Genomic DNA, 21,442 nt, shown 5'->3' with positions numbered 1-21,442 from the left:
CGTGAAAGACTTTTTGACCTTCCTTGGCAGTGGGATTTGCATTCCAATCATTCTGCTCACTCAGTCCATCCAAGTCTGGAGTTGTTTGGCACTAAAGCAAGGCCTGTGGGATCATCTGCCATGGCACCTCATCCAAAAGATAAGGAAGCAAGACTCTGAGAGGGGCAGTGACGCCTCGTCTGAGGTCTCACAGCCTGCCCTTCCTCACCACCACCGACACCATGTTGACAAATGAAGAAACTGAGCCATGCGGAAGCCTCCTGGTTCTTCCAGTCTGTCAGCAAGCCTCCCAATCTGGGCCCCACCTGCCCTATTTCAGCTAGATCCCAGGTCTGCTGGGATGCCCTGAGGTGGTGTCCAGTGCTGTTTCTGGCAGCCCAGCCCAGGCCCAGATTGGTCTGCTCACGCAGAACATGGACGTCAAGACAGCCCAATAGCCCCTCAAGAATAAAGCAGGAGCCCTTGGGACTGGGTGCTACTGGCCTAGCATAGGCTACCAGCCTGTGCTTTCTCAGCCAGTTCCAGGAACCATGCTGACCTGGGAAGGGACACATTTTACGAGAGCACAGCTTTCCCTTGGGTGATAGTCCATGTGTACCCAGGTCCACAGCTGTGTCCTCCTGTTTCTAAGACAGCCTGCAGCCTGGTCCACAGAAGGGGAGTGGCCTGGGAGAAGGGAAAGCTTGGCTGAATCTCAGTGCTGACACTAACTCGTTGTGTGCCCTTGCATGTCACTCGACCTCTCTGTGCCTCAGTTTCCTCATCCACCTAATAAAGGGCAGGACAGTGAGGCCAAAGGTCCCTTCCGTCTATAGCATGCTGTGATTTAGGTGGAGGGATGCGGATGGGGTGGGAGTTTGCTCTGCCTCTTCCTTCCCCCTTCCTTGCTTTTCTGTTTCTGTGTTATCAGTTTATCTCCAGGTCTCCAGGTCTCCCTGTCATGGTCTGCTGCTCTCTGCCTCTCTCTAGCTCTGTATTTGTCCGCGTGCCTCTTCTTTTTTTGTGTCTATGAATCTACCTCTGGTTTTATCTCCTTGTCTGTCACACACCCCTCTGCCTCTTTTTCTGTCTCTTCCTCTAGTTATATGCGTTTCTCTGTCTAGTTATCTCTTTCCCTGGGTCTCTCTCTCTCTGTCCTGCCCGCTTTCCCCGCGGCTCTCCCGCTCGCTCCCCGTCCCCTCCCCCTCCGCCAGCCCCCCTCCTCCCTCCCTCGGCGCGTCTCCCCAGTCCTTATTTGGCTGGGCGGGAGGGCTGGCGGGAGGCGGCGGCCTGCGGGCGGGGGGCGGGGGGCGGGAGCGGGAGCGGGGCCAGGCGGAGGAGGGCGGTGGGTGGTGCTGAAGGGACAGCTCCACGGCGGCGGCGGCGGCAGCCGCGGCGTTGGCGGCGGCGGCCCCGGGGCGCAGAGCGGGTGCCCGGCGCGGGGAGCTGCGAGCGCAGCCATGCCCCAGGCCGTCTCCGGGGCAGCAGCAGCGGCGGCCGAGGCCGGGACGCGGGCCGGGGGCGCCGGGGGGCCGGCGGCGGCCCGGGCGGGACGATGAAGCGGCAGAACGTGCGCACGTTGGCGCTCATCGTGTGCACCTTCACCTACCTGCTGGTGGGCGCCGCGGTCTTCGACGCGCTGGAGTCGGAGCCCGAGATGATCGAGCGGCAGCGGCTGGAGCTGCGGCAGCAGGAACTGCGGGCGCGCTACAACCTCAGCCAGGGCGGCTACGAGGAGCTCGAGCGCGTCGTGCTGCGCCTCAAGCCGCACAAGGCCGGCGTGCAGTGGCGCTTCGCCGGCTCCTTCTATTTCGCCATCACCGTCATCACCACCATCGGTAACTACTCGCCGGGCGGGGAGGGGACGGGGGCGTGGGGACCCGGGGGCTGGTAGTCTAGAGCCGGCTGGGGCAGAGAGGTTCCCCGGGAGAGGGTCTAGGCGCCGAACCCCGCGCTCCCAGAAACCCAAGTTCAGCCAGGCGTGTCTGCTCCAAGGGGACAGGACTCGGGGGAGGCGTCGATTCCTGGCTCCGGACCTGACTCTCCGGCCAGGCCAGCCCTAACTTGTCCCTGCTAGGCTGCGCGGGGCCCCAAGGGACTCTGAAGTGTGTGAGAGGGGGCAGGAACCACTGGCGGAGGCTGGAGAGGAGGGGTGTGGCCCGGCCAGGCCCTGGAGCGAGGCGCTGAGTGTAAGTGGCGGGGAGCGCGCTACTCCTCGGTGCCCCTGCAGATGGACTTCCGCACCCGGCGTGTCTACACCGGCTGGGGCTCTAGGGAGACGTTTCGATTCAGATACTCGGCACTCCGTGGCACTCCGGGCTACTGATACTCTGAGGGCCTGAAACACCTTCTGTTGGAGTGTGTGTGTGTGTGTGTGTGTGTGTGTGTGTGTGTGTGTAATCCCGGTTCGAGCGAACTTCCAGGTACCAGCAGCCCTTGCCTTTAATTTTCTTAGGGCAGCAGATCTGGTACTGGAAGACAGATCCAGCCCCTGTCGCGCCTTCACTCTCTGCCTGTGGAAAATAGTCACCTCATAGAATAACTCAGTTCTCTTCTCCAAACCAAGGCCAACCACGGTGAGGAAGCCACACACACACACACACACACACACACACACACACGCACACACACGGCACACAAATGGATGTCCAGGAAAGAAATCTCCAGGGAGGCCCTTGATGTGTTGTTCAAAAGAGTCTAGACAGTTGTAAACACCTTATCCGCTCTTAAGACTATGATTCCAGCCCAGCTCCATCACTTCTCCCACTGTATGACCTTGGGCAAGTCCCTTCCCCTGCCTGGGTCTCAGGCTCACGTCCAGACAACAGCAGTGGTTGGCTGAAATGATCTCAAGGGCTCCTCTAAATCCTGGCGTGCTCCCACCCCACCTTCCCCCAAAGCCCACTGGGATGCCCCCAGGAGCTGTTTCCTCCATCTTTTCCGTTCTCTCTCCTCTCTCTGGTCTCCTTCTTGCCTTGGCTGAGCTCCCAGGGGCTCACTGCCACTTGGCATAGCCCATGACAAGATGGCAGTGCTTTCCTGGGAGTCAACAGGAGTCGAGAGGGTAAAAGGCAGGACCGGATGCTGCCCCTGCAATCTATCCACGGCAGGACTCAGCGCCGAGACTCCGCAGCTCTCTGGGGACCACAGAGAGCTATGCCAAGTGGTTTCTGGATTCTTCTCTTGGAAAAGGAAGAAAAGGGCCCCAGGAGTGGATGTGGCCCAAGTGGGGCACCTCTGGGTTGTGCTGACTCTGTGACTTTAGGGCAGGTTGATCAGACTCGGGCCAGCCCAAAGAGCATCCTGCTTCCCCGGGAAGGACCAGACCAGGTTTGGTCTGCAGTCTCCTCCCCTCTCCAATCTCCCTGCCACCTGCCAGGGTTTCAGGAGCACTGGACATCCTCTGGCCTTCCCTCTCCCTCTTCCCACTCATCATGCCCTTGATTACATGCCCCCTTTCTTTCTCAGTCCCATGGGCCCCCACTCCTCAGCTCCTCAGTAACCTCCCAACTGAGTTCCTTGCCTCCAGCCTCATTCCTCTATGGGGCAAGTTCTCCTAGACAATGCCGCCAGAAAGACTCTCCCCAAAGCACAGCTCTGACCGTACCGATACCCTTCTCAGAAGCTCCGATTGCTCTCCCTGACCATGGAAATGGGTCCATGCTCCTTATCCCAAATTTTAAGGACTTTCATACCTGGCTGCAGTCTATATGTCTAACTTCATTTCTCACTTCTTACTGACACAATCCCTCCACTGCAGCCAAACTATCCCCTGAGAATCCTTAAGTGTGCCTGTCTGGCACACCTTTTCTCTGTCTTCTATTTGTCTTGTCTAAGCTAACCTTCCAGGTCCAGCTCAAACCCCACTTCCTCCTTAAAGTCTCCCAGAACATCCCAAGCCACTGCTCTGGACAACTGCAGGGCTTACAGTCAGGATGACCTGGGTGACAATGGAGGCCCTTTTCACGGTTATTTACATTTTAGGGGATGTGCTTTGTCTCTTTAACCACACTATAATTAACCTCCACGTGGGCAGGGCTCTGTGGTTCTCATCTCTGTGCTCCCTGTGCTGGCACAGTATCCGGCGGCACACATGAGCAGTCAGAGAAGGCTACTGATGATGGGCTTAAGGTGTGCAAAAATGAAAGGACATCATCTTTCCCCTCCGTTCCTGCCGTTTCCCAAAGTGCTTATAGTTCTCACCAAGAGAGATGCTAAAAGCTGAGGGTAGAGGCAGACAGAGTGTGGTTCTAGTGATTATTTATTTATAAAGCTCTAGGCAAGAGGAAAGACAGCATCAAAGCACCACCTTAGTTCTGTGGGGACCCCAGACTAGCATGGTCCACTTCCTGCCTCACCCAACTGTCCCTGGGTTTCTGTCACCTCTCGCTCTGGCTATGCTACCTGGCTGGAAGCTGTCTACAGGCTCTCTGCTCTAAAACAAAAACAAAAACAAAAACAAAAACAAAGCCCTGTCTGGTCTGTGATCAGATGGCTGGAAGGGGCCCTATATTAGACTGATCTTGACCCAAAACCCAAAGGCAGCAGCCTCTGTCTACTTGAGCCCTTTGGGGACCCAAATGGATCTCCTGAGACACACCAGGAATCCCACTGGGATAGAATAATGACAGAACCTCTTATTCATTCAGTAACTTAATGATCACAATGCACTTACATCTCATCTCTTAAGTCCCAGCCTTCATAGCTCAGGAGTTACCAGGGCAGATATTGCTAGCTCCATGGCACATACGAAGGCATGAAGGTTCAGGAAGAGGAAGGGACTCTCCCAAAATAATGCCGCTGATGAGCAGCACAGAGCAAGAAACTGGGTCTTCTGACTCCAAGCCCAGTGCTCTTTCACCTTGCCGGTCTCTTCCCTGCTTCCTCTGCCTCCATATGCTTTGAAGCCCAGAGCCAGCCAGGATTGGCATGACCAAGATGTGCTCAGTGATGCCAGCTTGCAGGGCACCCACGGGCAGCCTTCGTTGGTTGAAGGTCAGCAGGATCTGTGTTAGTCATTCACCTGGTTAGTCACAGTCTCAGCTGGCTGCAAGGATTCCTCCAGCTCTCTATCTCTGGCTTCCCAGCCAGGAAACCCTTCCTTTGTTGGGCCCTAAGTTCATCAAATGCAAACGGAAACTCTTTTCTGGGAAGCTTAAACTCTCTAGCTGTTGAGTCATTAAACTCCTCCGGGCCCCAGCCCCATCTATTCATAGCCTGGAGGCTTTCAAAGCAGGAAGGAGCCTTGAGATCGGCTGGTGCCAACCCTCCTCTCACAGAGAGGCATGGGAGTCACAGAGCCAGAGGGCAGTGAAACCTGCCCCACGACCCCCACTCCCTCCACTTGTTCAGGATGCCTCTTTATTTATTATTATTATTATTAACAGCAGCAACAGCAACGATACTAATAGCAGCCCCTGTTTAATATCTACTCTTTGGTAGCCTCTACCTAAGACACTTCATCTGAATACCCTCACTTCATTCCCTTACCTACCCACCAAGATGGGCATTATTGTCTATATTTTTCAGCAGAGGAAACTAAGGCTTTGAATATAAATGACTCACCCATGGCGTTGTGATTAAAAGGAGGCACCCGCCCAGATTCACCTGAGCCCTGCTGACTCCCATGCCCTGGCTATTTTGTCAGGTCTTTCCCCACTTCAAGAACCCAGCCCAGATCCTTGTTTCCTTGTTCTTAAGGGCACCGGGTAGCCACAGCTTGTCTTCCCCCTAACAATGCCCTGCCCAGTGCACTACAGCCAGTCTGCTGCTCCTCTGCACGCTGGCCTCTGACCAACCCAGACCATGTGGCAGGGCTGTGCCCAGCACCAGGCCCTACCTGGGACTGCCACAGGCTCACAGGTGCCCATTCTCCCACTGCAGGCCCCCAGAATGCTTGTGACTCTAAGGCAACAAGAGACCAGGTGATTGATTAGCTGAGGGAGCTGGAACAGAAAAGCTTATGTTCTCTTTAGTCAGCTCCCAGCCTGTTCTCAGCTGAGCACCGGCTCCCATCAACCGCCACATGGCCCGGGACTCTTAGATTGTGAATTCAGGCCAGAAACTCATGAAGGAAACTGTCCTTGTTACAACTTTCCAAAAAGGAGCAAAGTGCAGAAGTGACCTGCCACTCCCCAAACCCTAGAGTCCTCAAATAAAAGAGTGAAAGGAGACATTAGCAATCATCTAAACACCCAGAGAAGTGAGGGACCTGCCCAAAGTCACACAGTAAGTTGCAGGTACAACCCTGATTAGTACCCAAGCCTTTGGGTGATCAGACGAGTTCTCTCTGTCACTCCTCATGACCCAACATCTCCCTTAGCACCAGGGCCTCAGCTGCTTATCACACCACTGCTCCCAGTCCTCTGCTGACTTCCTGCGGGGATGGAAGGGCAGCTCAGCCTGGAACAGTCCCACGGCCCCCTCTCGGTCAGCGTCTCTTTCCTCCCTGCCCGCAGGCCACCCCTCTGCTTCGACCACACAAGCCTTTTCTGAGGGTGGCGTAGGAACGCAGGTACTGGCTTAGACCAGAGAACCTGGGTTTATCTCTTAACCCGCCTTTCCACTCACAGCCCCCACCCCCACCCCCACCCCACCAGCTACATGACCTTGGACAAGTTCCTTAGTCTCTCTGAGCTTGTTTTGTCATTTACGAAATGAAAGGATAATATCTGCCCCCCTCCAGGATTAAACGAGATAACGTAGAGAAAGTACCCGCTACAGAGTAGGCACTTAATAAACAGTATCTTCAATTATTGGTGTCGTTAATATTATTGTTCATGTATTATTACCTCCTCCACAGAAGGAAACTGCTGTTTCCCAAAAATTACTATGACCACAGCTACCTCTGCTCCTTCCCAGCAGGTGGGACAGTGGGATTGGAGACGAGAGGCTGCCACACCTTTCTCTTTATCGTTCTAATCCCAGCGCCCCATCCCAGGCTTACCAGATGCTCACCTATGCCTGGAGTCTGCCTGACATCCAGGCTCGGGGGCACTGCTCCCTTCTCTGAGTAGGTAGACCTTGCAGAAAACAAGTCAGGGAGAGTGAGGTGCACAGTGGTAGGTGAACCTACCTGGCTTGGAGCAAGGAGGCAAAAGTTCCATTTCCACTTAGTTCAGTTGCTGGTCCTCTATGACCGTCAGTTTACTCATCTACACAGTGGATGTATTTAATCAGAGGTCCTTCTGACTGCCATGCCTCTTGCCTACACATCCAGTTCCTACACATCACAGTTGGGGGCTAGAGACATGGAGGAAATGGGGACGAGAATAGGACAGAAATTGAAGACACATGCCTGGCCATAGTGGAGACAGGACAAACACAATAAGTATTTTCAAAGAAAACATAAACAAGCACAGATGAATGTAGTGCAAATCACCACTATAAACAGCTTTCAGCTGGCAGCACAAACGGTGAATTTGTGAGTTGATTTTGTAATTTAAAAAATGTAAAAATGATTTCCCTGCAGTCGGCCAGCAGCAAGGGAAGAGACCCAGCTCTCATTATCGGCTGGGGCAAACCTCAGCCTAGACGCAGGACGGGCACGCCCTCACCCTTGGACAAGCTCCTTCATCTCTGCCTCAGACACAGGGGGCCACCATGTGTCTCTAACATGTCCAAGACATTTCTCACCACCTGCGTTCCCACAACTGTCCTGGGAGGGCAGGCATTATCATCCTGTTATAGTCAAGGAAAGGGAAGATCAGAGAGGTTCAGAAATTGGCCCAGGACTCTACAAATATAAAATGACAGTGCCAGGACCTGACACCCAGGGAGTATCTTTTCACAGAGCTATGCAGCCCTCCACCCGCCATGGAACCTCTGCCATCCCTTCTATGTAAATGTCACAAATGATGGAGGATGGGTACCAGGGCCCACCCGGGGCACTCAGCTGTGGCCTCAGCTTCAGGATCACTTGCCCTCAGGTTACGGATAAAACATTTACCCTAAGAGAAATCAGAATTTTAGCTCCATCCCTCTCATCTGACAGTGTGGAAACTAAAATTCAGATTAGAGAAGGGGCTTACTAAAGGTCACACTTAACGCTTGTCCTCAGAGCTGGCCTTGGAGCCCTGTTTCCTGACAGCTCAGTCCATGCTCTTAGGCCTCCCACAGGTTTTTAGAGATGAGAACAAGCTGCCAGCAGGCCTATTCTGCTTGCCCTGGGCCTCCTCTTGACACTTCTGTCAGCCTCTGGTCCTCAGAGAGCCACGTGACAAAATGCCTTTTGTGGTCATCGAAGGAGCAGTCAATGGGCAAGCTGATGCCACTGCCTCTCTGTCCACACTTGCTCATTGTTTAGAAACTGCCAGTGCTCGGGCAGCTCCCAGGTGGCTCCCGGAGACCTGCTCCTGACCTGGAGCCACCCCACCCCAAGTTACTGCCACAAATCACACCTTCACTTTCCTATTTGCTGTAGCCAGCCTCAGCTACTGCCTAGAGCAAACAGCTCGTGGCCTCCTGGGATCCCTGCCAAGCTGGGCCAGCCTCCCACCCCTGCTTCCCCCTCCTGCTTCCTCCAGTGACACCCAAGGACCCCTTTGTGAGTGGCGCACTGACTGCTGTGAATACAAGGCAAGACTCTGGCCTGGGAGTTAGAAACTGTGTTCTTTCTCTCCCCTGAGAGAGGCCTTAGACAAATTGTTCCAGCGCGCTCGCTCTCTCTCTCTCTCTTTCTCTCTCTCTCCTCTGTCTCTGTACTCATGGAAAGAACAGATATTTCCACGGGATGCCTCAATTTTCCAGTCTGTATAAAGGAGGTGTTTCACAGGGGGAACTTAAGTAGCCTAGTTCAGCAATGTAGAATTTTCTACATTAATGCTTCTCAAACAGTCGTATGCAGGGGAATGACCTTGTTGATCTTGTTTAAATGCAAATTCTGAATCAGTAGGTCTGGGGTAGAGCCTGAGACTCTGCATTTATAATAAGGCCCAAGGGACCCTGATGCTATCGATTCATGGTCCACACTTTGAGTAGCAAGAATCTAAATAACCTGGAGACCTGACTTCTGGGAATAGACATGTGGACTGTGGTCTTAAGCACAAGAAGATTTAGAGCTGGAAAAATCCTTAGGAATCTGGTCGTGGAATGTTAGAGCTGGTAGACCCTTGTCTGAGGCTTGGAGCAGGGCTGTGGCATGCCCCATGGGAGCCAGCCATGGAGCCTGGGTGGGGCCATGAGCTGCACCGTCACTGTGGGTGGAGAAAAGGGAAGTGGAGAGGGTGGATGGAAAGGGAGAAGAGTGGAGAAGGGCTTGTCGCATGGGGGGAGCCTGCAAACAAGAATCCGCTGATCCTCGGTGGTCCTCTCCTCCCCTGTCTGCCAAGGAAGTGCCTTAGATCCATGGAGAACGGGTGCCCCAAAGAGTGAATGTCAAAGTGAGAAACTGGCTCCTCCCTCATGACATCTACCCAACGTCCCTGGGGCAGTACAACCTCCAGCCCCCATTAGAAGAAGAGGCGAAAGCTCATTTTTTCTTTCATGGGTTGGGATCCAGACAGCAAAGGCCCGTGGAGGTCACCAGGCCCAATGGCTACCAGATACACTCACCCTGTTGCTAGCTACGGTGTGGAATGCAGGTAGCAAGACAAGGCCCACTCTTTCTAGACTTGTCAGGCCACATGTGTCTGCACATTTTAGGAGGGACATCAACAACTTGGGGAACACTCGGAGGAGGGGAGAAGCATGTCAAATGAAGGACACTTGGTGGAGGCAGGCCTGCAGAGCATGAGTTCTGCCTTGGAATATCTGTTGAACTAGCGAAAGGTAAAACCAACCTTGGGTTGCTTGGGCCCAAGGGGTTGAACCAGCACCCGTGGGTAGAGTCCATAGAAAGGTTTCTTTAAGTCCAATATAAGGCAGGACTTGTTAGAGCTGAAGCTGACCGAAGATGGACTGTGCTGCTTTGAGCGGTGGTGAGCTCCCCATCAAAGGAAGCATACAAAAGACACTGGATAGGCATGCTGTAGAAGTCATTTGTATCAGTCAGAGTTCAACCAGAGAAGCAAAGCTAGCAGGAAATATGTATTAAGAGATATATTACAAAGAATTGGCTTATGTGAAACTAGTAGCTGAGTAGGCAATTTTGAAATCCATAGAGCAGGCCATCAGGAAAAACAGGCTGGAACTTTCTTCCACATGGGCTGAGGCTCTGTCTACTAGAACTTCTTCAAGGAAGCCTCAGCTCAGCTCTTAAAGCCTTTCAACTGATTGAATCAGGCCCACGTAGATTATCTAGGATAATCTCCCTTTACTTAAAGACAACTGATTATGGACTTTAATCACATCTAAAAATGCCTTTATAGCAACTCTTAGATTAATGTTTGATTAAATAACTAGGGGCTTTAGACTAACCAAACTGACACATCAAAAAGATCATCACACCACCCGTATATCAGACTGGAGGCTGCGATAAAAAGCTTTTATGATTCTTCCCAACTTTGAGATGCTTTGATTTCTTCAAGAGGGCAGCCTGGAGTTAGAGTACTCAGAGTGAGACGCAGGAATGTCCTGGGGGGGACCCAGACTCTCTGGGTCACCCTCTAAATAGAACTAACTTTAGCCTTCATTTCAATTCAGTTTACCAAAAGCCACTGAGCTCTCCTGAACACCAGGCACTATACTAGACAGAGAGAGGCTAGAAAACTAAAACCCAGATCCTTCTCCAAAGGAGCCTCTGGTCCAGTGGTATCCTGAAACCACACGTCAAATGGTATATATACTAAATCCCAATGGAATGACTAAAACAGGGATCTGGGAAGACTTCTTGAAGCAGGTGGTACTTGAAGAAGGCTTGAACAGAGAATGAGGACCTTAGTAGGTGAAAATGGCATTGAGAGCTTTCTAGGGTGATGCAACAGCATGAGACAGACCGAAGGGCATGAACATGTCCAAAGAAAGGTGGTTGGGAGCAGACCCTGGACGGGGCTGAGTGCTGGACTCTGGCAGATGGACTTGATTTGACAGGCACTAGAGGAAGGAAGTGACATACCCAACCTCCTGCCTGGATCCTGACCAGTGGATGCTTCTATGACCCCAGTTGAACCACTAGGTGCCCCTATGACCCCAGTGGAACTAGTGGATACCCCCATGACTCCAGGTGAACCAGAGGGTAATGACAACCTGTATCCTGATTGCCTCCCTTCACCCTCTGCTGGTCACCAGGCAAACCTCAACCAGCGGCTCAGGGAGTGCTTTCACTCCCTCCCCACTACTTCCTTTTCTGGACCAAAGGTCCACTCTGGAGCTCAGACCAAGCCCAGTCTTATGGGTGGTGTGCAGGAGCCTGGAACAGCACTGAACTGAAAGAGATGATACTCTGGATATTCGCTGAGTGAACAGCCCCAGGCCCCTGCTCTCAGACCCCCTTCATCTCTGCTGGAGGCTCCATGGCTTGGTGTGGACTCAGTTCCTCTATTCAGGAATGTGAAGGGCTTCTCCTGACCACAGCTCCGATGCAGAAATAACCATCTCAGAAACATCCAGAGAGGCACATTCCAGCCTGCTGGTCACAGGAGGGTCTGGGGGGCTCTCTGCAGAGACCCAAAGTGTCAGGCCCCAGTGGAGCAGCCCAGAGAGAGCGACGCCAGGCTCTCAGACAGGAGGTGGCCTCTTTTCTGGGGCAGGTCCAGTGTTCCTGCTGGAGCAGGAAAGTGCTGTGGCCCTGGGGGCAGGCAGGGGCAGGCAGGGGCAGGCCTCAGATCTACGCAACAGAGGAGTCTTTCTTGGGCTGCTCCACCCAAGTCTTAGACCTGACATGGAGCAGCCATTTCCCACAGAGCCTGCCTCAGTTTCCACAGTCATGGACCATTCACTGGGAGGTTTCTCTAGGCCAAACTCATTATGGGTATTACCTCATCGAATCTTCACAGCCACTCATGAGTGCGGCACTACAGTAACCCCCACTTTACAGGTGAGGACCCTGAGGCTCAGAGGGGTGAAGAAATGCTCCCAAAGTCGCATTGCTGGCAAGTGGCAGGACAGAGATGTATAAAGCATGAACAGGGTTTATAAAGCATTTGATCCTATGGTTTCTCTTCCAAGCCTCACAATAACTCAGAGGCGTAGGTATCATTATTCCTATGAGGACACTGGACTTGAGAACATAAGGTCACTTCCTGCAACCCAGAGCCGGTAACTATGGGAACAGGAGTCATATCTAGACCTTCTAACCCTAAAAACAAGTTCCCCACCGGCACACAAGAGCTGAAGGTGGGTCATTCCCACTGAACGGATTGCAGAAGCACAGGTCAGACTGTGGAGGGCAAAGGGCAATGTTGTTGGCAGCAGTTGTCGCAGACTGGCCTTAGTTCCATGCATTCGTCAACACCATCCTTCTGAACAGGACCTGAAACTAGAAATGGGAACAGAGTGACAGTTCTTAAGAGTGGTGAGTAAGTGAGAGAAGGGGCTTGTTGGGGGTGACAAGCAGCTCACCAGCTCACCAGTGCATGGCTGGGGCGGGGGGCTGTGGGGGTAGGCAAGATGGCTCCTGTGTGCTGAGAAGGAAACTTGCCCCAGTAGTATCTGTTGTTTGGGCCAGAGCCATGAGTGTCAGAGCCCGGCCTTTAAGAGTTAATTCATTAAGCCTGAACTAAGCTCAAGAGGATATAGGTTTTAAACACTCCCCAGGTGAATTAATCCACAGCCAGGAATGGGATGCGTAGGAGAGAAGAGAGCCTTCTGCAGTTTGGTTGGGCCACTTGCTAACCAGCAGCTAGCATTTTCTTTCTGCATTTCTTTGATATTTAAGAAACATTCAAGGAGCATCTGAGGAAGAATCTCTGGAGTTCACAAGCCAAAATGCCTGGAGTGAGCCAGGTGGCAGAGACATCAGGAGTCAGCAGGTGGCCTTAGGAGAAGGGCAGTTCCCCCCACAGAGGAGAAAGGGACTGAGTCTCAGTAGGGGTCCTGAGGACAGGCTGTGTCTCCCTTCATGGCTTTCGCTCTCAGCCTGCTCTCAAACAACCCCAGAGAAGAGGGTTAGTTTGGGGGGCGGGGGGCACTTGGCTGTATGAGCATCACTCACCTGGGCACAAACCGGGGGCTTTGACCAGGCTGAGACAGTGTGATGCTCTCTTCAGCATGGCCTGCGTCATGGGTTTTCCATCATGAGGGTCAGACAGAGCAAGACCCACTGAGGCTGCTCTTGGTCCTTGGTCCACCTCCAGGTGGGGCCAGAGAGAAAGATACCTGGACCCAAACTCAGTGGCAGCCTCCTTCCCTCTGATGTCATGCTCAGCTCAATGCCCCAGAGTCCTAAGCACTCTCATCTTCCTGGGGCACCAAAGAGGCCCTGATGTCTCCTGCTTGCCCCTCAGGATTGTCGAGTGGATTCACAAGAGGTGACCTACGTATCCTTTCTCAGGGTTGTGACTGATGATGTAGCACAGCTGAACTGAGGAGAGAGGGGGACATGGTCCCCTCCACTGTTTCTTTGCTCCTACCTGACCGTGAGACCTACGGCAAGTCACATGCCACCCTAAGTTAATCTGCAAGAAATTGAGCTGGTGGAGTCTGAGCCCCTTACAGCTCAGACGGCCTCTGTTGGACCTTCTCCTGGCCTCTGCCTCTTCCAGCCCTTCCTGAGAAGCACACCACCCAGGGTTACAGCCTTGTCCCCACTTCACCCCATGCTGGCTGAGCCCTGGAGGGACTTCCTCTCTGTCCAATCCCAGGAAAGGAGCTCTGTCCAGGACCTCCAAGTCACCCCTTCTGACTGAGGCCGAGGCCCCATTATCAGCAGAGCAAGTCCACGGCCCCAGCCCCTGGGACAGCTGGAATGCAGGAGCCTCCCGCCTGGAAAGGGCGGCAGGCGGCTCCCACATCAGTCCATGGGCGGGGTGTGGGAGGAAGCGGTGGTGCTGAGAGCAGGCTGACCCCAGCCAGCGCCTTCTGATGGGGATAGGCGGGGGAGCCCGGAGAGAGGCGGCAGACGGTCCTATCTCCTGATTGTTCCCGGGCCTGAGCTGGCCAGTCCTGCAATCCGAGTCCTAGGCTAGCTCTCAGGCTTCCAGGGCCTGAGAGCTAAGATCATGATCATGGACCAACCTTCGACATCCCACCTAGACCAGTGACTAGCTAGACCTCTGAGGGACCAGGGTTAGCCCCATAGGTCTTCATGACGGTTTGGTGTCTCAAAACATTTATGGGATATCACATGATTATCCATTGCAGAGTATACTCAGGCCAACCAAAGGTTACGGCAAGCATCTTCCTCAGCCTGTGGCTGGAATGGGTCAGTTCTGGGTGCGGACACTGGCGTGCTCATGTAGAACAGGACTCAGCTTAGCAGCGGATGTCATTACAGCAATGCCTGGGGTCCTTTGGATTCCTGGAGAATCCGACCTTTCTCTCTTCCAGATTAAGAGACCGACACCCAGCATTGGAGGGCAGGGAGTGACACCAGCAGTTCAATAACAGAGCCAGTCCTCAAACCCAGGCCTCCTGACTCTGCTCCCTCAGGCACTCACACAGTCATGCCTATATTCCCTTTGTTTTTCTGAGCATCTTCCATGTGTCGGGGGCCATTCTAGCCCCCAAGGACTCAGCCCCTGTCCTCAGAGTGCCTATGTTTCAGAGGAAGCAGATAGTCAAGAAACTAAATTATGTGATCACAAATAAAAACATTATTTCAGTGGTAGTAAGTGCCAGGAGTCAGTAAAACAAGAACCGATAGCGTGTGATGGAGAGGAGGGGTGGGCCATCTAGGGGATGGGCAATCTAGGGCAGGGGCGGGGAGGGGGCGTGTGCTGCAAAGATTAGAAAAGAGCCTTCCATGGGGGAGCAGCAAATGCGGAGGTCCCGGTAGGCCAGAGTTTGGCATGTCTGAAGAACAGGAGCAGGAAGAGCGCTGTGGCCGCAGCATACTGAGCAAAGAGGGGGAGACATGGGAGGGCAGGGTCTTGCAGGGCCACGGAGGCCAGGGTCAAGAGTTTCAATTGTATTCCAAGTGTGATGGAAGTCCCTGGAAGGTCTCAAGCGGGGTTGTGGTGCGATATGGCTTAAATTTTTACCAGATCCCTCTGGCTGCTCTGCAGAGGTCGGATGGTTGGAGAATAAAAGGAGAGCTGGGAGACCAGCCAGGCTGCAGTTTAGCGGCTTGAAAGAGAGCGTGATGGAGGAGTGGAGCCGGTGGAGACTGTGGAGGTAGAGAGCAGGGCGGATAGAGTGTGTGCTTGCAAGGCAGACTTGGCCCCACCTGCTGATGGAGAGTGTGCATGTGCCGGAGAGGAGGGCGGGAGAGGGCAGTGGGGGTCAGCAAAAGAGGATAATCAAGAATGGTCTTTGACCTCAGCGACTGGCCAGAGGGTAAGCATTTTCTGAGATGGGAAATAAAACCTGGAGAATAACAGGTTTGGTAAAGAGGTGAGAGTCGTGACTTCTGTTTTGGACATGCAGGTTAATTTTGAGACGCTTAATACAAATCCATGAAGCCAGTTAGAGAGATGAGTCTGCAGCTCGAGAGAGAGGTCAAAGCTGAGATATAAAGTAAGGAGTTATCTGATGGAAATAATATTTAAAGTCATGCGGCTAAATGAGATCAGCTGGAGAGAGGGGAGAGTGGGCGAGAAGAGCCAAGGGCCAGCCTCTGCTCCAGCACCAAGAGGTCGAGCAAGGAAGGGAGCAGCCAGGAGACTGGACGAAACCTGGGGAGTGAGGTGTCCGGAGGCCAAGACGAGTGTTTCAGGAGGGAGGGAGCTATCTACTGCCAGCTGCTGCTGGGAGATCAGTCAGATGACCACAGAGAAACAACCAGTGGGTTTGACAACGCGCTGGCCATTGGAGACATTGACCACGAAAACAGTGTAACATTAACAGCTCATTCCGGGAGCCTGGGAAGGTGAGAGTGGTAGGGGCGGCTTTTGTATTAGTCTAGCTGAGGTGGAACAGAGGAGCCAGAGTCCAGGAGAGGCAGGGCAGAGAACAAACAATATCGCAGCTCCTGCCTTCAGGCCTTTTTACAAACGCTTCACAAACCAACTCCTGCAGAGGCCCATGAGGTAGTTATCATTATGTTCATTATGTAAATGAGGCCCAAAGCCCAGCAAGGTTATCGGTTCAGGGCGCCTGGCCAGGACCAGAGTCCAGGCCTGTCTGATCCCAAAGCCCCTGCTCCCACCCCCCAAACGCCAGCTCTGCCTGCCTCTCCTCTGCCTCTCCTGGAAGCTCCTTCCCATATCCCCTCCCACCTCCCCAGCATCCTTGTCCTTTGATCATCTGTCAGCTTCCAGCAGTCTTGGCCTCTGCCTCCTCCTCTAGGAAGGATCTGCTTTTTCTCTTTGATCCTGCATGTCTGTCCTCGCTGGCTGAGTCCTGAGCTGGGCCCCGTCCCCACCCCACCCCCACCCCCAGTCGTTGCAGGATGTTCTCACACCGAGGTGGGGGGGGTCTGTGAGCGTTTCCGAGAGCCTTGGAGGAGCCTGGGCCTGTGGGATGGGAGTGCACCTTCTGCCTCCTTGACTGTCATTTGTAAAGAACCTAGGGGACGATCAGGTCTGGGCATCCTGCAGCCCAACCCCTGCTCAGCACCGAGGGTCCAGAGACATGAGCTCACGGGCCAGGGATGCCTGCAGAGGCATCCAGGAGCAGGCAGCCGTGCATTCTTACCCTGATGGAGCAAGATGGGCCTCAGAGTTCTCCTCAAGAGAATGGTACACATGAAAGTGGTGGCCAGGAGTCCTAAACAGGGAAATGTCAGGGGCAAAACTGGCCGTCTGGCTGCTACTGCCACCAAATGCACTTCGGACAACAGAGGGACACTCAGGACCTCAAAGTTCCTTTTGGAGCCAGAGTAATTCCGGTGGGAAGTCATGGTAAAGCCCAGAGACGAGTGTGACAGATAGAGATGCCCTAGCAGGAGCTAGGGCACCGAGCTCTCTGCCTGGCCTGCGTGTTCCTCTCTCTCCCCAGCCTCCTCTTTCTGGTCATGATGGGGTTGGCTGCCCAAGATGCCCAGAGCCACCTCTTCCCTAGGAGTCTGAAGCCCTGTCTACCCCCAGCTGCTCTGGGAGGGCCTGGTACCCAGTTCCCAACTAGAATAGACAAGCAGAGGGGACCCAATACACAGACACCTCAGGCCTGGTGGTACTCCCCAAAGACCTGACAGGGGGGTGCAGAAGTAATTAGTTTCTTACACACACCCCGGGGTTATTTTTAAGATTCTCATTCTTTCCTGGTTTATTTTTAAAGTTATCACTGGCACGTGGCTGGCCAGCTGCCCTTCCCAGGTGCTGGTGCCAATTTAGGCCAGGAATGATGCTCCCCCTTCCCAGGGCTCCCACTGAGTGCCACAGTTAACCAGCCCCTCACTGGACAGTCGGGGAGGTTCCTGCTATGGCAAGAACCTGGGTCCAGTGTGGGGCAAGAGAGTAGGTGGGCAGTGGGAGACCCACAAGAAACTCCTGCATCTCTGTCCTTGACCAAGTCACCTCCCTCGCCAAGCCCCAGCTTCCTCATTTCTCAGTGGGGTCTGAGTGATAATGATACCTGCCTCACTGACTGTCAGACACTCGAAAGTGAGCAATAAACTAAATGTTGTGCCAGTGAAATAAAATGTTGGGACTAACTCCCCCTACAAACATGCGGCCCCTACTGTCGCGCTAACCCGCCTCCAAGCCAGGCCCTTCTCCCTAGGTAGGTGGCTCCCAGTCTGAGAGGCTCCTCTGCTCCCCCACCCCTTGCCCACTTGCCCTGAGGGCTGCCTTCCACATTTCCAGTCTGGCTGATCTTGAATCCAGGCCGCCTGGGTGAAGGGCAGCTGTCAGGCTGCTGGTGACCAGTAAAAGGCTTTAGCTTGAGATGAGAGGACGAGAACAGAACCACCTACCCCGGCACCTCACCCCACCCGCCTCCTCCCGAGAACTTAGGGATTGAAAGGTAGGTTGAAAGTTTGGACTTCTTTCTCTGTAGGCAATAGGGAGTCATGGTAGCTTTTTGAGCCCAAGAGTCACATGTTCAGAGTGGAGTGTGATCTGGAAGTAGGTGTGGGTAAGATTAGGGGAGAGGGAACTGGAAGCTGCTGTGGGATGAGAGTTAGAAACTGCTGCCCAAGTCCAGGCCGGAGGGGGTGAGAGCCCAGACTATGGTGGTGGCTGAAGGAGCAGAAAGGGCCGGACTAGGGAAGGAGGAACGGCTGGGACTAGGTATGGGGGAAGAAGAGACGGGAAAGGGAAGGCGTTCACTGATTGACTGAGGAATGAGGACGTTATCAGAAATCAGGCAGCAGAGAGAGGACCAGCATGGTGGGAGTGGGTGGGAATGATGCGTTCAGGCGGCCAAGCCAAGCTGAGGTATCGTGGTTCAGTTAGGTGGTGAATGGAAATATGGAACTGGAGGCAAGTCCTTGGTGGCCTCCCTGCAGCCAGCATCAGAGCATCCCAGGCCAAGTCTTGGCTCATTCTTACAATCGTGGTGCAGGATAAAGCAGAGGCAGCTGGGGAGACTGCAAAGGACCAGGAGGAAGCAGGAGGGTAGAGTTTCCAGAGAGGAGGAGGGTTGGCCATCAGGGCTGAGCATGGCCAGAATATGAAGGAAATGAGGGTGCCTCCATGCGTGATTGTCCAGGTTGTGCGCTGTCCGAAAGAGTCCAGCTGAGAGGGGAGGGGTTTGCTGGAGTCCAGCCTGCTCACCAAACCATGCACTGCCGGTGGCTGCGTCCACCCAGAGGGACCCACTTTTTTCTAATTTGTCCTAGAGTGCCATGGAGCTGGGGCAACCCTGCCCACAGGGCACTGGGTCTGAAGCTCAGGGGGTTCCTGATGTTCTTGGGGAGAGCAGTCTTAGTGGGCGAAGTGAGGACAGGCTGATGGGGGGTGGGGGGGGTGCAAGATCCAGAGGAGATGGTGGGCCTGCTTCCCTTCCTCCCTTTCCATCTCCCTCTCTTCCCTTATTTTAAAGATTTGAGGCCCATAGTGAGAAGATGGCAGAGGATGGTTTGAAAATACCTATAAATGGGGGTCTTCGGGAGCAAAGCCAGGAGAAAGCACAGGGCCAGGGCAGAGCGCAGTCAGGGGTCAGCCTTGGTAGGAGAGGCCTCACATCCTCTGAGATGGGAGAGGGGAAGGGAGCAAAGTGCACAGAGAGTAGGAGAAGCTGTGTGAGGCAGGCCTGGCTCTGCTCTGTACTTGCTGTATGACCTTGAGCAAGTCAACCTCTCTGTGGCTCAGTGTTCCTGCATCTTTAAATGGGGATAATCATAGTACCTACTGAATAGGATTGTTTGAGGATTAACTCACCTAGAGCAATGTGGCACTTAGTAAGTGCTATATAAAGGTCTGCCGGTATTGTTTTGAATTAGGAAGGAGGGAGCAATGGACGGAGGCATTTAGTCATTTGAATAAAGTCAAGTACAGAGAAAGCCAGCTTGCCCAGCTTTCACATTAGGGTTAGTGAGGAGGGAAGGGGAGGCATAACAAAACTATAAGCAATAGGTGGTGAGAGCTAGGTCCTAGGGAGACTGCCTGGGACCTGCTATCTTCTCAGTATTGGCCTCAAATCTTTAAGACTGGGGACAGTGCCCAGCTTGGAGCTCTTGGCACCACCACAAAAAGCAAACTCAGGACACCAATGCATAAATAGGCAGCCTCTATAGGCCATAGGAGCCGTGAAGTCATTCTCCTATTATACCCTGGCCTAGCCAGTCTCTCATCCGATTCTGGACTGTGAACAGCAGTGCGGATGGAGGGCTTGGAAGGTGGGTGGAGCGGCAGAGATAATTGAAAGGGCCAGGAAATCAGAGGTCAGAAAAGGGTGGCAAGCCCAGGGTGAGTCAGGCAGCAAGAGGCAGGCAGGGGGATGAGTGTCTGCCTCCATGTCTCTGTGTGAAGGGCAGCGTCCCCAAGGTTGGGGACAGCTGCTTGCTGTCTCCACCGAAGAGAGGCTGAACAAGAATCACCTGAGCCTCGGTCATTTCATTTTGCCCTAAGGCGCATTTCCGACAGACGGAATGTAGAGTTGAGTGAAGTGTGTTTCCATGGAGAGTGGTGGGATCTTAGACTCTGAGACAAATCTCTCAGGTCCATTGGGCCTGGCGGGGGAAGGGGCTGGATTTGGTGGCTTTTTAAGATCCCTAATGGAGTGGAACTTGAAGGAACAGCAGGGCCCAGAGGCCAGGTCCTGTTGTAGGGGGTCCTCTCCCTTTATTGAGGTGCAGACTTTCTTGCTTCCCCGGATGCGTCTCATCTGGTTCTTACACTCTCTGCCCTGGATGGTGGATGAAGTCATGCCAAGAGGCCACCCTGGGGGTTTTGTGGGGTGTTGGAGTGAGCATGTGTGGTGGGCAGTGGGGACACCACACCTGCAGGCTGGCTCAGAGGGAAAGAAGGTCCTGGCAGCTGCCTCCAGGCTAAAGTCCCTGTTGTCTGGAGTCCCTCTCCTGCTGGGCACGATGCCAACCATCTGAGCTCCTGAGCCCTGGGGAGGGTACTGAGCCTAAGAAAAGCCTCCTTCACATCTCCTGGCATCTGCTGCCAAATTGCCTGCCAGCTCAGAGCTGTCTGGGCCACTAGCCATGACCAGAAAGGAGAGTGGGGGGAAGTAGATGATGGAGACAGGGGCCCACAGGGACCGCACAAGCTCCAACGCCTGCCCACCAAAACCAACCCATTCATCAAGACTGGTTTCATGCATCTGCTAGAAATCCACCATGGATACTGGGCAGGGTGGGCCAGTGGAAGAGAGAGCCACCTCCATGCAAAGCCTAACACCTAGCAGAGAGTGGCAAGAGCAGAAGGTGCTATTCTTCCAGTGAAGGGACAGGGGAAGATGTGCCAGAAGAGGCAGCCCTGAAGCTTTCCTGGGAGGGCAGAAGAGGTGGAAGGAACTCCAGGCAGCCCCAGCGACATGAGGAAAAGTGCTCAGAGGTGAGGCAGGTGCACAGAACCCTTGGAACAGAGGGGACCAAAAGTGTTGGAGGAGTCAGGAGAGAGAAGGCAAGGTAGGGGGTGGGTCAGGCTGTGGATGGCCAGCCTATGTGCTGAACCAGGAAACTCCCAGACAGTACTGTGTACATGTGGGTAATTAAGGAAGGCTTCTGTGTGGTGAGTGGCAGCTCAATGCTGTGCTTAAAAAGATAACAAAATTAATAACAGCTCCTACTTCCTGAGACCCTCCACGTGCCAGGTCTTATACTAGGTACTTGACACACTGTATTTCTAACCCCAGAGCCGCCTAGCTACCTAGTTAGATAGGGGATTAGAAAGACAGTGTGGATTATGGGAGAAGCATAACTAGTCCCAGGTCCAGTTCTAGAGCTACAAACCTGGGTGAGACACCAACATTTCCAGGCTCCACTGTCCTCACATGTCGAATGGAGACCACCACCTCCCAGAGGACCACAAGGGCTGCTGTGAGGATCAACGGGAATGCTCCTAAACACTGTAGAGTGCAGCGTCCACGTGAATCCCCCAAACCAGCCAGGGCCCTTCTGCTGCGCTGCTCACCTTGTGGGCGCACCTAAAAT

At 53.7% G+C, this 21,442-nt stretch overlaps 2 protein-coding genes across 2 annotated transcripts in view; one reads left to right on the top strand and one right to left on the bottom strand.

The window, feature by feature from the left end:
- CIB4 (calcium and integrin binding family member 4) overlaps window positions 1-1,744 on the bottom strand; it is a 104,312-nt gene extending 102,568 nt beyond the window's left edge. Inside the window, exon 1 of the mRNA XM_039887609.1 lies at window positions 1,589-1,744. The gene's annotated coding sequence lies outside the window, so the exon portion shown is untranslated. The remainder of the gene's footprint in view (window positions 1-1,588) is intronic.
- KCNK3 (potassium two pore domain channel subfamily K member 3) overlaps window positions 1,416-21,442 on the top strand; it is a 37,769-nt gene continuing 17,742 nt past the window's right edge. The window contains exon 1 of the mRNA XM_039887608.1: window positions 1,416-1,817. Coding sequence (XP_039743542.1) covers window positions 1,535-1,817 — 283 coding nt within the window. The 5' untranslated portion in view covers window positions 1,416-1,534. The remainder of the gene's footprint in view (window positions 1,818-21,442) is intronic.

The sequence above is a fragment of the Pteropus medius genome, unplaced genomic scaffold (assembly GCF_902729225.1).
Source record: "Pteropus medius unplaced genomic scaffold, Ma_sr-lr_union100, whole genome shotgun sequence".
Classification (NCBI taxonomy): Eukaryota; Metazoa; Chordata; class Mammalia; order Chiroptera; family Pteropodidae; genus Pteropus; species Pteropus medius.
Note: the sequence above shows the minus strand (reverse complement) of the source record. Positions and strands in the feature narration are given on the sequence as shown.